Source organism: Artibeus jamaicensis, unplaced genomic scaffold, assembly GCF_021234435.1.
Source record: "Artibeus jamaicensis isolate MK-2021 breed Jamaican fruit bat unplaced genomic scaffold, CSHL_Jam_final contig_518, whole genome shotgun sequence".
NCBI lineage: Eukaryota > Metazoa > Chordata > Mammalia > Chiroptera > Phyllostomidae > Artibeus > Artibeus jamaicensis.
The window spans coordinates 476,594-489,921 of NW_026521870.1; the positions used below are offsets into that span (position 1 = coordinate 476,594).

The following is a 13,328-nucleotide window of genomic DNA, read 5'->3' on the forward strand; positions in this document are numbered from 1 at the left end:
AAGCATCACACTTTGTGATTTTAAACGATAGTATAAAGCTAAAAGAGTATGGTACTGGCATAAAAATAGGCACACAGACCATTGAAACAAAATAGAGAGCTCAGAAATAAACCCACGTATATATACATGTTCAATGAACTTGCAACAGAAGGACCGAGAATAGACAGTGGGGAAAGGAGAGTCTCTTCAGTAGCTGGTGCTTGTAAAACTGGCCAGCTACATGCAAAAGGATGAAACTAGGTCAGTATCTTATACCATGCACAAAATCAACTTAAAATTGATTCATACTTGAACATAAGACCTGTAAAACTCCTTGTAGAAAACATAGGAAAAAATGTCTTTCACATCACTCTTGGCATTGATATTTTGGGTTTAACACCAAAAGGAAAGGCAACAAAAGCAAAAATAGTCAAGTGGGACTGCATCAAATTAAAAAGCTTCTGCCCAGACCTGACCAGTGTGGCTCACTTGGTTGGCCATCGTCTACCAAAGCAAAAGGTCACCTCTTAGATTCCTGATCAGGGCACATGCCTGGGTTGAAGGTTCAGTACCCAGTCAGGACATGTAATCATGAGAGAAAACCAATCGATGTTTCTCACGTCCATGTTTCTCTTCCTCTCTTTCTCTCTCCCCTTCTCTCTCTCTAAAAATAAATAAAAATGTTTTTTTTTAAACTTTAAAAAGAAAAGTTTCTGTCCAGCAAAGGAAACCATGAACAAAATGAAAAAACCTATAGAATGGGAGAAAATAATTTGCAAATCATATATCTGATAAGGGGTTAATATCCAAAATACATAAGGAGCTCATATAACTAAGTAGCAAAATAACCAGTTTGATTAAGAAATGTCAGAGGAACTTAAATATTTTTTTCCAAAGACAATATATCCAGTGGCCAGTGGGTCCATGAAAAGGCCTTTGACATCACTCATCATCAGGGAAAGGCAAATCAAAACCACAGTGAGATAGCACCTCACTCCTATTAGAATGGCAAGCATCAAAAAGACAGGATCTGGTTGTTAACAAGGATGTGATAAAAGAGAACATTTGCACTATTGGTGGGAATGTAAATTGGTGCAGCTACGATGGAAAACAGTATGGAAGTATCCCAAAAGTTAAAAATACAATTACTGTATGATCTAGCAATCTCATTTTTGGGTACACGAGGTCTGTCTGGAAAAAGTTTAGCCATTGTTAATATAGCAATAACAGTTTGTGCTATCTTGATGTAACTTGGCAGGCAAGGAGAGGGGACTGGAATGCACATGCATGAACAATGATGACTTCACTGTACTAGTCAGTGGGGTGGTAGATGCTGTTGAGTGACCATGTTTGCCATGTAGCCATCACATTCAAAATGAGCGAGTAGAGCAGTGAATCTGCATCAGATTTTGTGTTAAGCTTGAACATCCCTCTGTGGAAACTACTCAAATGATTCAGAAGGCTGCAGCTATGGACAACTGGTGATTGACAGCTTAATCATGACAACACAACTGCTCATGTGTCACATCTCTTGCAGAGTATTTTGGGGAAACTCAAATCACCAGGTGACTCAGCCCCACTACAACCCAGATTTGGCACCCTGCGACTTCTGGCTTTTCCCAAAGCTACAATCACCTTTGAAAGGGAAGAGATTTTAGATTGTGGGTGGGATTAAAGAAAATATGAGGCAGCTGATGGCAATTGGGAAAACTGTGTGAGGTCCCAAGGTGCCTAATTTGAAGGGGACTGAGGCATCATTGTCTTATGTACAATATTTCTTGTATCTTCTTAAAAAATGTCTCTTTTTCCTATTACACGGCTGGATACCTTCTGGACAGACCTTCTATATTCATTCAAAGGAAGTAACTCAGAATCTTGAAGAGATAATGCACTCCCATGTTCATTACAGCATTAGTCACAATAGCCAAGATATGGAAACAACCTAAATATTTGTCAGTGGATGAAGATGTGGTATTGGTGTTAACCTAAAATTAAAAAGCTGAAATGAGAGGCGAGAAGTATTTATTTGGGATCAAAGAATTACAGTTTGGGTAGTACAGATTTAGGCAGAAACTCAATACTGTCCCAGTTACCGGGTGAAAACAAGAGGTTTTTATGAGAAAAGGAAAAAAATAATGATGTGAAAAGAAGAAGGAATTCCTATTGATGCTAATAGGCTGAGCTACTCTAGGCTATTTATGATAGGTTACTGATTCTGTCTTCAGATGGAGAATCCACAATCATCAGTCTTTGTGATCAGGATGTCTGCTTTCCTGCTGGCTTTACAAACCATTGTTTGTAAAAGAATGTTATTTTAACCCAGTGCAAAGGTCTAACAAAGCATAAAGATTCAAGGAACAAGACATGCCAGGTAGTTCCTCAGGAATTGCAGCTCTGGTTTCATTTTGAAAAGGCTCAGTTTATATTATTTTTTATAATGGAGTTCTGTTCATCCATGAGAAAGAAGGAAATCCTTCCATTTGCAACAATATGGATGAATCTTAAGGGGATTATGCTAAGTGAAACAAGTCAGAGAAAGACAAATGCTATAGATTTCACTAATATGTGGAATCTATAAAAAAGCTAAATTCATTGGAACAAAGTAGAATGGTGGTTACCAATAGTTAGGTGGTAAAGGGAAATGAGGAGATGTTGGTCAAAGGGTACAGACTTTAAGTTCTGAGGATTCTAATGTGGAACATAGTGATTATAGTTAATACTGTATTATATACTTGAAAGTTACTAAGTAAGTAGAGTACAGTTTATACGTTCTGACCACAAAAAAGAAATGGTAACTATGTGGGTGATAGAGGTGTTAGCTAATGTCATGGTGGTAATCATCCTAGAATACATAAGTGTATTAAATCAACACAAACGTTTAAACTTACACAGTGTCATGTGTCAGTTATATTTCAGTAAAGCTGGGGGTAAAAAAAGACAAAGTCAATTTGAAGGGGCTTCAACTGGCTAACGATAGGGCAATTTGACTATCAAAAAGAATGAATTCAGTAGATGCTAGCACATTGGTTATGTTAAAATCCATGAATTCATGATAATAAATATATAAAAAGCCCAAAATGCCAGCTCCTTGGTTACCATGGGATTTTACTAAGGCACTGTAGTAGGCTGAATAAGTGGCACCTGAAGACATCAGGTCCTAATCCATGGAACTTGTAAATGTCACCTTATTTGGCAAATGAGTTTTTGCAGATTTGATGAAGTTAAAAATCTTGACATAGGGAGATTTACCTGGATTTTTTGGATAGGCCCAAAATATAATCACAAATGTCCATATAGGCGAGAGGTGAGAGAAATTTGATTACACCACATACACCGAGGAGATGGCTGGGTAACAGAAACAGAGGCAAGCAAGGGTGAGAAACTTGAAGATGCTGGTCCTGAAGATTTGAACTACTCAGTCACTGAAGAATGCTGGCAGCCACCGGAAGTTGGGAGAGGCATGAAGTAGATTATATTCTCGAGTTGCTGGAGGGAGTATGGCCTTTCCAACATCTTGATTTTGGCCCAGTGGAACTGATTACAGACTTTAGACTTCCAGAACTGTGAAAGAATAAAGTTTTTGTCTGTTTCAAGGCACCAAATTTGTAGTAATGTGTTACAGCAACCACAGAGAGCTAAGACAGTTACACATTCATTATTCCGAAAATTGGTACATAAAGGGAAAGATTCAAGCATTAATCCCTTTTGTCCTGTTTAAACTTTATTTCTGGGTAGGCAAATAGGGAATGGGGGAAAGTTCTTTCTAGGAAAATGTCCTCTACTATATGCAGAAAGAACCATAAAGATTATAGTTTTGCAATCCCTAATTAAATAATATACATAGGTAATGATTATCAAGTGATGCTGAAATCATTAGGTGAAACGCTGCTGTTGGAACTTAATGGATGGAGCAGGCTGACACCACCTGAACCTGTTAGTCAGTCTAAATTGACAAAAAATAGAGACAGCAGGTAGTGTATGCTTGCAGTAAGAAATAGGCAGCATTAATTGTGAAGTATTCTTGCCTAAAACTCGAATCTGGATCTGAGCAAAAGTCTGGATCTACCTATTATTTTACAGTAAATATAGGGTACATAGGAACACATTAAATGACACTGTAGAAATGCAATCGGCCAATCCAGAATGTGGAAAATTCTGCATGACAGATAACCTGGTTTCTCTACCAAATAGCAAGGAAAAAAGAAGGGTCAGTGGAACTGTTATTTAAAACAGAATTAGATGACAAATAAGCCTAGTATAATAAGTGCAGTGTTTGGACCTTTTTGGATCCTGAATCAAATAAGCTTACTCTAAGAAGACATTCATTGGCCCTGGCTGGTGTGGGACAGTTGGTTGGAGCGTTGTTGTCCCATAACAGAAGGGTTGAGGATTCCGTTCCTGGTCAGGACACGTACTTAGAGGTTGTGAGTTCCGTTCCTGGTCTGGGCATGAATGGGAGGCAACCAACTGATGTTTCTCTCTCACACTGATGTTTTTCTCTCCCTTCCTCCTTCTTTTAAACAAAACAAACAAACAAACAAACAAAAAATAATGTCCTCAGGTGTGGATAGAAAAAAAACCCTTCACGGAATGAGTGTGAAAATTTGAATACTGGTTATTAGATGATATTAAGGAATATTATTCAAGTTTTAGGCATAATGATACTGTAGTTATATTTTTTAAAAAACTCACCAATTGTATCTCTATATTGGTATACTTGTGGAAAATGGTATGTCTGGGATTTGCTTTAAATTGTCAGCAAGATGGTAGAGAGAAAAGTGGGGAGTGGATAGAAAAAGCAAGATTGGTTATTGGTTGATATCTGTTGAATGAGATATATGGGAATTCCTGGAACTAATCTTCCTAACTTTATGTATATTTTAAAATTCCCATAACAAAGTAAAAAATGTTGGAGTGAATTTTTTTTATTCTCACTGAATGATGTATGTATTTTTTATTTCAGATTGAGAGGGAGGGAGGAGGGATAGGGAGAGAGAAACATCATGTGAGAGAAACGTAGATCACTTGACTCTTGTCTATGTCCAGTTGCCACTTTCATGCACCCTGACTGGGGATAGAACCTGCAACCTGGGTATGTGCTCTGACTAGGGATTGAACCCACAACCTTGTGGTGTATGGGACGGTGCTCCAACCAACTGAGCCACCTAATCAGGGCTAAAATAAATGTTTTAATAATGTTTTTAAGACCTTGATTTTTTTTATGGACTAATGGATAACATCTTCAACAGATGTTTTTAAAAATATTAAAGAATTTTTAAAGAAAATTTCAAAAATATAAAAATAGGCCCTGGCTGGTATAGCTCAGTGGATTGAGCACAGACCTGCGAACCAAAAGGTTGCTGGTTCAGTTCCCAGTCAGGGCACATGTCTGTCTCTCTTTCTCCTTTCCTTCTCCTGTTTCTAAAAATAAATAAATAAAATCTTAAAAAGAAATAGTATAGTATACCAAAATGAACCCATTATCCAGCTTCAATAATTACTAACGTGTGGCCAGACCTTTTTGTCACCTGTACGTTATTCATTGTTTCCTGAATCACATCAGTCCATAAAAATATATGTGTATATTGTATCTATGCTATATATCTACTATATATGTATATATCATATATATTTGAGTCATAAGTCTGTATACAGGTACTCTACGTCTCTAATAGATAAGTATCTTTTCTTAAAAAACAGTGCCAATAGCATTGTGTTAACACTGAAAATTTTATTATTTTTTTAACATGATTCATTATCTAGTTAAACAGGGTTTACATGATGTTCAAGTTCAGTCAAGAAAAATTTTACATGATGAAATCCAGAATTTTCTGTGTGTGTCTCTTGGGTCAGGGAGAACTTTAATTTTTAAAAAAACTATATTTTATTAAATATGTTATTACATTTCCATTTTTGCTCCCCTTTATTCCCCTCTGTCCTATACCCCCCTCTCACCAGCATTCCCTCCCCTTATAAGGTTCATGTCCTTGGGTCATACATATAAGTTCTTTGGCTTCTCCATTTCCCATACTGTTTTTAACATCCCCTGTCTATTTTGTACCTACCATTTATGCTTTGTATTCCCTGAACCTTTTCCTCCATTCTCTCCTCTCCTCCTCCCCGCTAATAAACCACTATGTGATCTCTATTTCTGTGAATCTATTCCTGTTCTAGTTGTTTGCATACCTCATTTTTGTTTTTGTTTTTGTTTTTTTAAGGTTTGGTTGTTGATAGTTGTGAGTTTGTTGTCATTTTACTGTTTGTACTTTTGATCTTCTTTTTCTTAGATAAGTCCCTTTAACATTTTATATTAGGGCTTGGTGGTGATGAACTCCTTTAACTTGACCTTATCTGGAAAGTACTTCATCTGCCCTTCCATCCTAAATGATATCTTTGCTGGAGTAATCTTAGATGTAGGTCCTTGCCTTTCTTTGACTTTGAATACCTTACAGACCCTTCTTGCCTGTAAGGTTTCTTTTGAGAAATCAGCTGAGAGTCTTATGGGAACTCCTTTGTAGGTAACCGTCTCCTTTCCTCATGCAGCTTTTAAGATTCTCTCCTTACCTTTAATCTTGGGCAATGTAATTATTGGTTTATACTTCCTTGTGTCTAACTTTTTGGGAGACTCTGTGCTTCCTGGACTCTCTGGAAGCCTGTTTTCCTTTGCCAGATTGGAGAAGTACTCCTTCATTATGTTTGCAAATAAGTTTTCAATTTTTTGCTCTTCCTTTTCTCCTTCTGGCACCCCTATGATTTGGATATTGGAATGTTTAAAGTTATCCAAAGGTTCCTAAACATTTCCTCTTTTTTTGAGTTCCTGTTTCTTTCTTTTGTTCTGGTTGAAGATTTATTTCTTCCTTCTACTGTATACCATGTATTTGAGTCCTGGTTTCCTTCCCTTCACTGTTGGTTCCCTGTACATTTTCCTTTATTTCACATTTCATAGCCATCACTTTTTCCTCTCTTTTGCAACCATACTCAACCATTTCTGTGAGCATCCTGATTACCAGTTTTGAACTGTGCACCTGATAGATTGGCTATCTCTTCATTGCTTAGTTGTATTTTTTCTGGAGTTTCGATCTGTTCTTTCATTTGGGCCATATTTTTTGGTCTCTGTGTGCCTGTTATGTAGTAAGGGGTGGAGCCTTAGGTATTCGAAGGGGTGGGACAACCCACATCCCTGTGTTGTGGCACTGTATGTGGGAGAGGAGTCAGAGAGGAAACAGTGCTGCTTGCTCAGCTCTTGGAGACTTTTAGTCACTTCCTTTGCTACCCACAAGCACATTGGGCCCTCTGGTACTGATTACTGTGTAGGTAGGTTGGTTTGTGTACATTCTAGGATTCTGTGAGTCTCTCCAATGAATTCTCTTGTGAGGCTGAGTTTCTCCTGCTGTCTTATCTGGCACAGGTTTTTTCACTAAGAGGTTTTGAGGCTGTATTTCCCCACGCTGGAACCCTGGGTTGTGTGGTCTGTCTCGCTCCCCAGTTGTTCCTCCTGGTTTACCCACATGCAAATGTGGGACAGCCGTGGGTCCATCAGTTGCCACCTCTCTGTCCGCCAGCGCCACCTTGCCAGTATCCTCTCAATCCCGACTACTCATCTCCACCCCTCCTACCAGTCTGGATGAATGTTTCTTAACTCCTTGGATGTCTGACTTCCATACAGTTCGACTTTCTGGCAGTTCTGGTTATTTTTTTGTTTTTATATTAGTTATTGTCCTTTTTTGGTTATCAGAGGAGGAAAAGTATATCTACCTACACCTCCATCTTTGCCAGAAGTCAAAACTGTAATTTTTGGTTCACAGTGGACATTTATCTTTTATCAAGGGGAATAAAAAAGGCACATGGTTGTATTTCTTGGAAACCTAAGAAAATGTCCTTAGAGCATCTTAATGCCTTTTTCATAGTATACCTGTAAAGTAAACCTTTTTAATGTAGCTCAAAATGACTCATTTTCTATTTAGAAATTTGGGTTAAAACATGTTATAGTCCACTTTTTAAACTTATGTAAAATATCTTCAAATATAAATAGCAATTAAAAATTATAATTTTTAATATGGAAACTTTAATTCTTGAGTTGTACATTAATATTTATAATATTTGAAGCATAATTGTAAATGTTTTGTAAAGAGCTTTGCAAATTGATTTTGATGCTGCATTTTTTTTTATAAGGTTCTCGATAAAGCAGAGTATCTCAGAGATATGGAAGTGAATGTTTTGCCTGGGTTTCTTAGGTTACAAGAACTGGTAAGTAATGTATGAGAGTCTCTTTTTCCTTATGGCATAATCAATAGATTATGTTGTCAATATTTGTCCTTTTACCAGTCTGATAAGTGAGAGATGATATGATATATTAATTTGCATTTATCTGTTATGAGTGATATTAGCATTCTTTTCAAAGGCATAGCAGTTTGTAACTTGATAACATTTATTCTTCAACTTTAGCTTTTGTTCCTAATTGTAAGTGACTAACACTGATTTCTAGTAAAAGATTTTAGGTGTTTGCTAAAGTAAATGGCAGTGGCTAGACTTTAATTAAACTTGCAAGAATTTTAAAATTTTCTTAACATTTTAGTAATTTAAAATACGAATGGTATGTCTGTTCTGGGTTATCTCGAGTTCTATATCATGATCACTCAGCAACAGGACCAGCTTTATATTTCAATTTTCAATTGTGTTGCCACTGAATAATGGTAATACTACTCTAATTGTTGCGGCCTGGGAGAACAGGTATCTTTTTTCGTGTATGTGTCAGGTGAAAGCCAAATATTATTAGGGCAAACAGCGGGTTTTACAGTAGTTTAAGTGAAGAGAATTGGTGAGAAAATTCATTGTTCACGAATACCAGTTGGTATAGTTATGCTAAATTCAATAGAACTATGGCTGTTTTTGTGTTAGAACCATGTTCACAAAGCCAGCAAAGGTTTAGTTTGAGCCAACAGTATTGTTTGTCTTAGTCAGTTAATGCCAGTTTAAATTTTATTGGTGTTCTAGTTTTGCATTATCTTATAAATTTGTGTTGGATTTATAATTTTGTAAGTTGCTTTGAGCATAAATAGTTTATATCTACCTAGTTTTATGTCTATATTATTTAAGTATTAAGTAACATAATAAAAATTAAGTAAATATTTGGGGAGATAATGCTTAGAGCATTTCCACCTTTGAAAAGTTAAACACACTCAAATTTGAGAAACTGCTAGAAATTCAGAGAGGCTTTCCAAGTACCACTGAAATTATTGTATGTCCAAGGCCAACTCCTAAAATTCACTTTTAGTGATAGTTTTCTGGCGCCCATATGGAGAGGACAGGAAGAGATTAAGTGTATTGAGTGTTGCTCCTGGCGGCCTATCCTGGAAGTTTCCTCAGCCAGTCTAGCCTTTTTCAGTTTGATTAACTCTGAGCATTTACTACTGAGATCAAGGACAACTACTCTCTTTTATTATTTCATTGTTTTGTTTGCATCCAAATCCAGTATTTTCCATTGCTTTGGACTCCCTATCTGGTATCCTTAGTGCATTCCTGACGTCTTCTTGCCCTTCCAGTATAGCTTACCGATTTTTTCCCTTCCTGTCCAGTAATGGTGAGTAGTACTTAGGTCTTTCACTTTATTTTCATTTTAATTGTGGAAACTGAAGAAAATGGAAAGATGCACGATAATCTTCACTCTACCAGAAAAGAGAATTGTTTTGGCATTTTTGAAAACATGCTTGATTTTTTTTTAAATGTATTTTGTTTATGAGAAATATAGCAAAATACTTCCCATTTTTAATATTAAATATTTATCTGATTGAAATGAAATACTTTTAGATGAACAGATGAGAACATTACCAACTTTAAATCCTTTCAGACGGAAAATACATTTTTAAAAATTTCTCAGTATTTTTAACTGATTTTATGAAATGCTTTTGGACAGTCATTTTAATTTATTGTTATTATATTTTTCTATTACTATTTATCCCCCTTGGAAATTATTTTAAAGCCAAAACAACTTAATGCTTTGAATTAAGATTGTGTTTAGAGTATACTTTTTTATCCCTATAGAAGTAAATTCAAGGATTCTTAAAAATTAATGTTGTAAGACAGAGCATTTGAAAGTAAAATTTTTTCTTTTATTTCATAAGATGCTAGATTTTGTAGAATTTTAATTTATTGAACTCAGCTGCCTTTGTTAGCCAAAATAATATTTCTAAATAATGAAAATTGGAATGTAAGATTACCTGTAAGTTAAGAATCAACTAATAGTCAATCACCATCAAAGTATAGTATAATTTATTTAGGAAATAGGGTCCTAAGAATAGGGTCCTAAGAATTTATTTATGAAATAGGGCCTAAGAATAGGCCCTGGCTGGCATAGCTCAGTGAATTGAGCTCGGGCCTGTGAACCACACAATCGAGGTTCAATTCCCAGTCAGGGCACATTCCTGGGTTGCAGGCCAGTTCCCGCAGGGGACTCACAAGAGGCAACCACACATTGATGTTTCCCTTCGTCTCTCCTTCCCTTCTTCTCTAAAGATAAATATATAAAATCTAAAAAAAAAATAGTTACAGAACAGAATAGCTTTCATTTTTGTTTTAGTTTTAATTATGGAAACTGAGGAAAATTAAAACATGCACAGTAATCTTCACTGTACCAGAGAAGAGAATTATTGTTGAAGCTGCTTGTCAACTTGGGAAGATGTAAAAGAATGTGGGAAAAGCTAAAGTTTATGTTGAGGATGCAGAGGTGTCTCCCAATAGATTCTAACTAGCATGTATAGGGCATTCATGGCCACTCTGAAGAAGGATAACGTACATGGGGTCTCTTCTCTTAGTGTTCTTTTTTTATACTAATTATAATTTCTAAATATACTTCAAAAGATGTCTAGTCTCTTAATGCTAGTGTTTTAGATCATACTTGTTTTTATTTTTAATGTATATGTAAAGTCAGCTTTACTTAATAATTTATCTGAAAATAACCTTTAAAAACTAAATTTTTCTAACAATAATGGGTATGTGGTTATATAATATGGCTTATCTGTTTTTCTTCAACTCATATTTCTTTTTTTTCCTGAATTGCTGTTAGCCATTTTAATGATAGATGTTAAGTTTTTGCTTTTTTTGTTTACTGATTGAAAGATAATGATTTCTTTGAAAATTCCCATAAAAAGTTTTTGTCTTAATCATTTAAGCAAATGTGTTGCTTAATTTTTATGAAGTAAGTCCTAGCATTCATGGTAATTGAAATGTTGATTAACCTAAATGTTTTATGGAAATTCCAAGTAATTATGTATGAAACTTTGCAAGTGGATGAACTCCTTGATTAGGTTTTCTAAATATGGCATATTAATATGCAAATAATTTGTTATATGTTGAAACTTTGCTGGATTTATTTGAAAGAAAAATTCAAATGGAATTACTGCTCTGATTAAGATTTTTAAAATGTTTCAGTTACTTCTTTTTTCTTTTCCAGTGCGACAGAAATGTGACTGTGATCTTTCTCAGCGAAATTATTTGGGAAAAGTTTCGTCCAAGTACTGGATGCTTTGAGCCATTTGTCTTGTATTTCCCTGATTATAGCATAGGTAAATTTTAAAACATTGTTTTGACAAGTGATAATTCAGTAATATAACCTTTGGAAGATTAAGCTAGCATCTTCAGATGGAAGTACTCTAAGTCTTTTTTTTTAATACTCTAATGTCTTAAATTGTTAAAGCTTATGTTCAGTCTCAATAAAATGTTGCTTATGCTTCTGCATTTATATAGGTTTTATGTTGGAACTCTGAGGGGTAATTCTTATGTAACAACTAAAATTTTTTGAATAAGCAGTTTCTCACATATTGTGGTAGTGGTGTGTTTTAACATTTTTTAGGTAGTAATTTAGATGTATATATTGTAGCTGTAACACCCATACAAATAAGGTCAGATCAGATGGGCAAAGCACATTAAAATTGTATTGAAATCTTTATTTACCCTGAACTATATCTAGGCTTAAGATGGGAGGTGTATTTTTCTTTTTGTAAATTTCATTTTTTATTACTGTGACTCTTAGAGTGCCAATTGCTAGCCTTTGTGTTTTTTGTTTCTTTTTGGTTTGTCTTTAATCGTATGTTTCCTAGATCCTGATAATTTTATCTTGGAGAAAACAATAGCTTTTTATGTTCCTGCATAGTTTTGTGGATTAATACTGTGATGTCACTATACAAATATGATACTTCTGATTCAAAGATTATAACTGTGAAGCACAAAGTGGTTAGCAGGCTCTGAAAAAAATAGTATTCCCTGACCTTGGCCCATTAACACCAGCCTTTTGCACTAATCAGCTGTGAACATTCATTATTTAGATCACATTTTTGCCTGTTTTCACAAGAACAGCAATCAAAAACACCTCCTGCCTTAACTAATTTGAAGTTGAAAAAAAAACCCAAAAATAGATAAAAGGAGCCCTTATTTTTAATAGCATCTCTTTCATGAAAATCACAAAATAAGGACAAGAGAAATGGGTAGGAAGAACAGAATAAATCAAAGGATTTCATTAAAAAGTTTTATTGCCCTGCCTGGTATTGTTCGGTGAACTGAGTGCTGGCCTGCAAATCAAAGGGTCACCAGTTTGATTTCCAGTCAGGGCATATGCTTGGGTTGTGGGTCAGGTCCCCAGTTAGGGGTGTGGGAGAGGCAACTGCATATCGATGTTTCTCTCTCTCCCTTTGTTCCTCTCTCCCTTCTCCTCTCACTAAAAATAAAAAAAAATATTTAAAAAAAGTTTTCTTTATACCTGTGTCATCACTATTTGAAGTTAAATTTTTTCATGACCCATTTTAGGCATTAATATTGAAAAATTATTTAGAATACTTAAGATAATAAAAATGGTGGTTTTCTACATCTTAGTAAAGTTGAGGTAAAGTATGGTATAATGAATTGTAGAATTTGATTAAAAATTTAAACAGTGAAAAGATATAAAGCAACATAGATGGAGAAAATTTAAGGGCATAATTAAATTAGTGAAGTGATCTTGCCAATTTTAGAAAGTGTGAGCTAATAGATTTTTGAAAAGTATATCATAACGAGACTAATTTAGTCTAATTATTAAATTCTAGTGCTGTTTACATTTTAACTGTTCTTTAAAGCAAAAAATACCAAATCACGCAAAAAGGCATTCAGAAAGGAAGCATTAATTGATAAGCCAAACTGGAGTCAGAATAAGTAAGCATGGAACCAGAGCAAGAGGATAATCTGAGCAGCTGAGTCACCTAATTATGTAATACTTTGATACATATGCCATCTTTAGGAATATGGTGTCTGATATTGAGGATACCCTCTACACTCAGAGGCTAGGGGCAAACTTTAGAATTCTCGATTTCTGGTCTCTGCCA

General features: G+C 35.2%; 1 protein-coding gene across 3 annotated transcripts in view; it reads left to right on the plus strand.

The window, feature by feature from the left end:
• The window catches only part of ORC5 (origin recognition complex subunit 5), a 99,629-nt gene that overhangs the window by 13,648 nt on the left and 72,653 nt on the right, over positions 1-13,328 (plus strand). For all 3 annotated transcript variants that reach the window (XM_037159326.2, XM_037159328.2, XM_037159327.2), the window contains 2 exons: positions 8,152-8,226; positions 11,429-11,540. In XM_037159326.2, the coding sequence (XP_037015221.2) occupies positions 8,152-8,226; positions 11,429-11,540 (187 nt within the window). The remainder of the gene's footprint in view (positions 1-8,151; positions 8,227-11,428; positions 11,541-13,328) is intronic.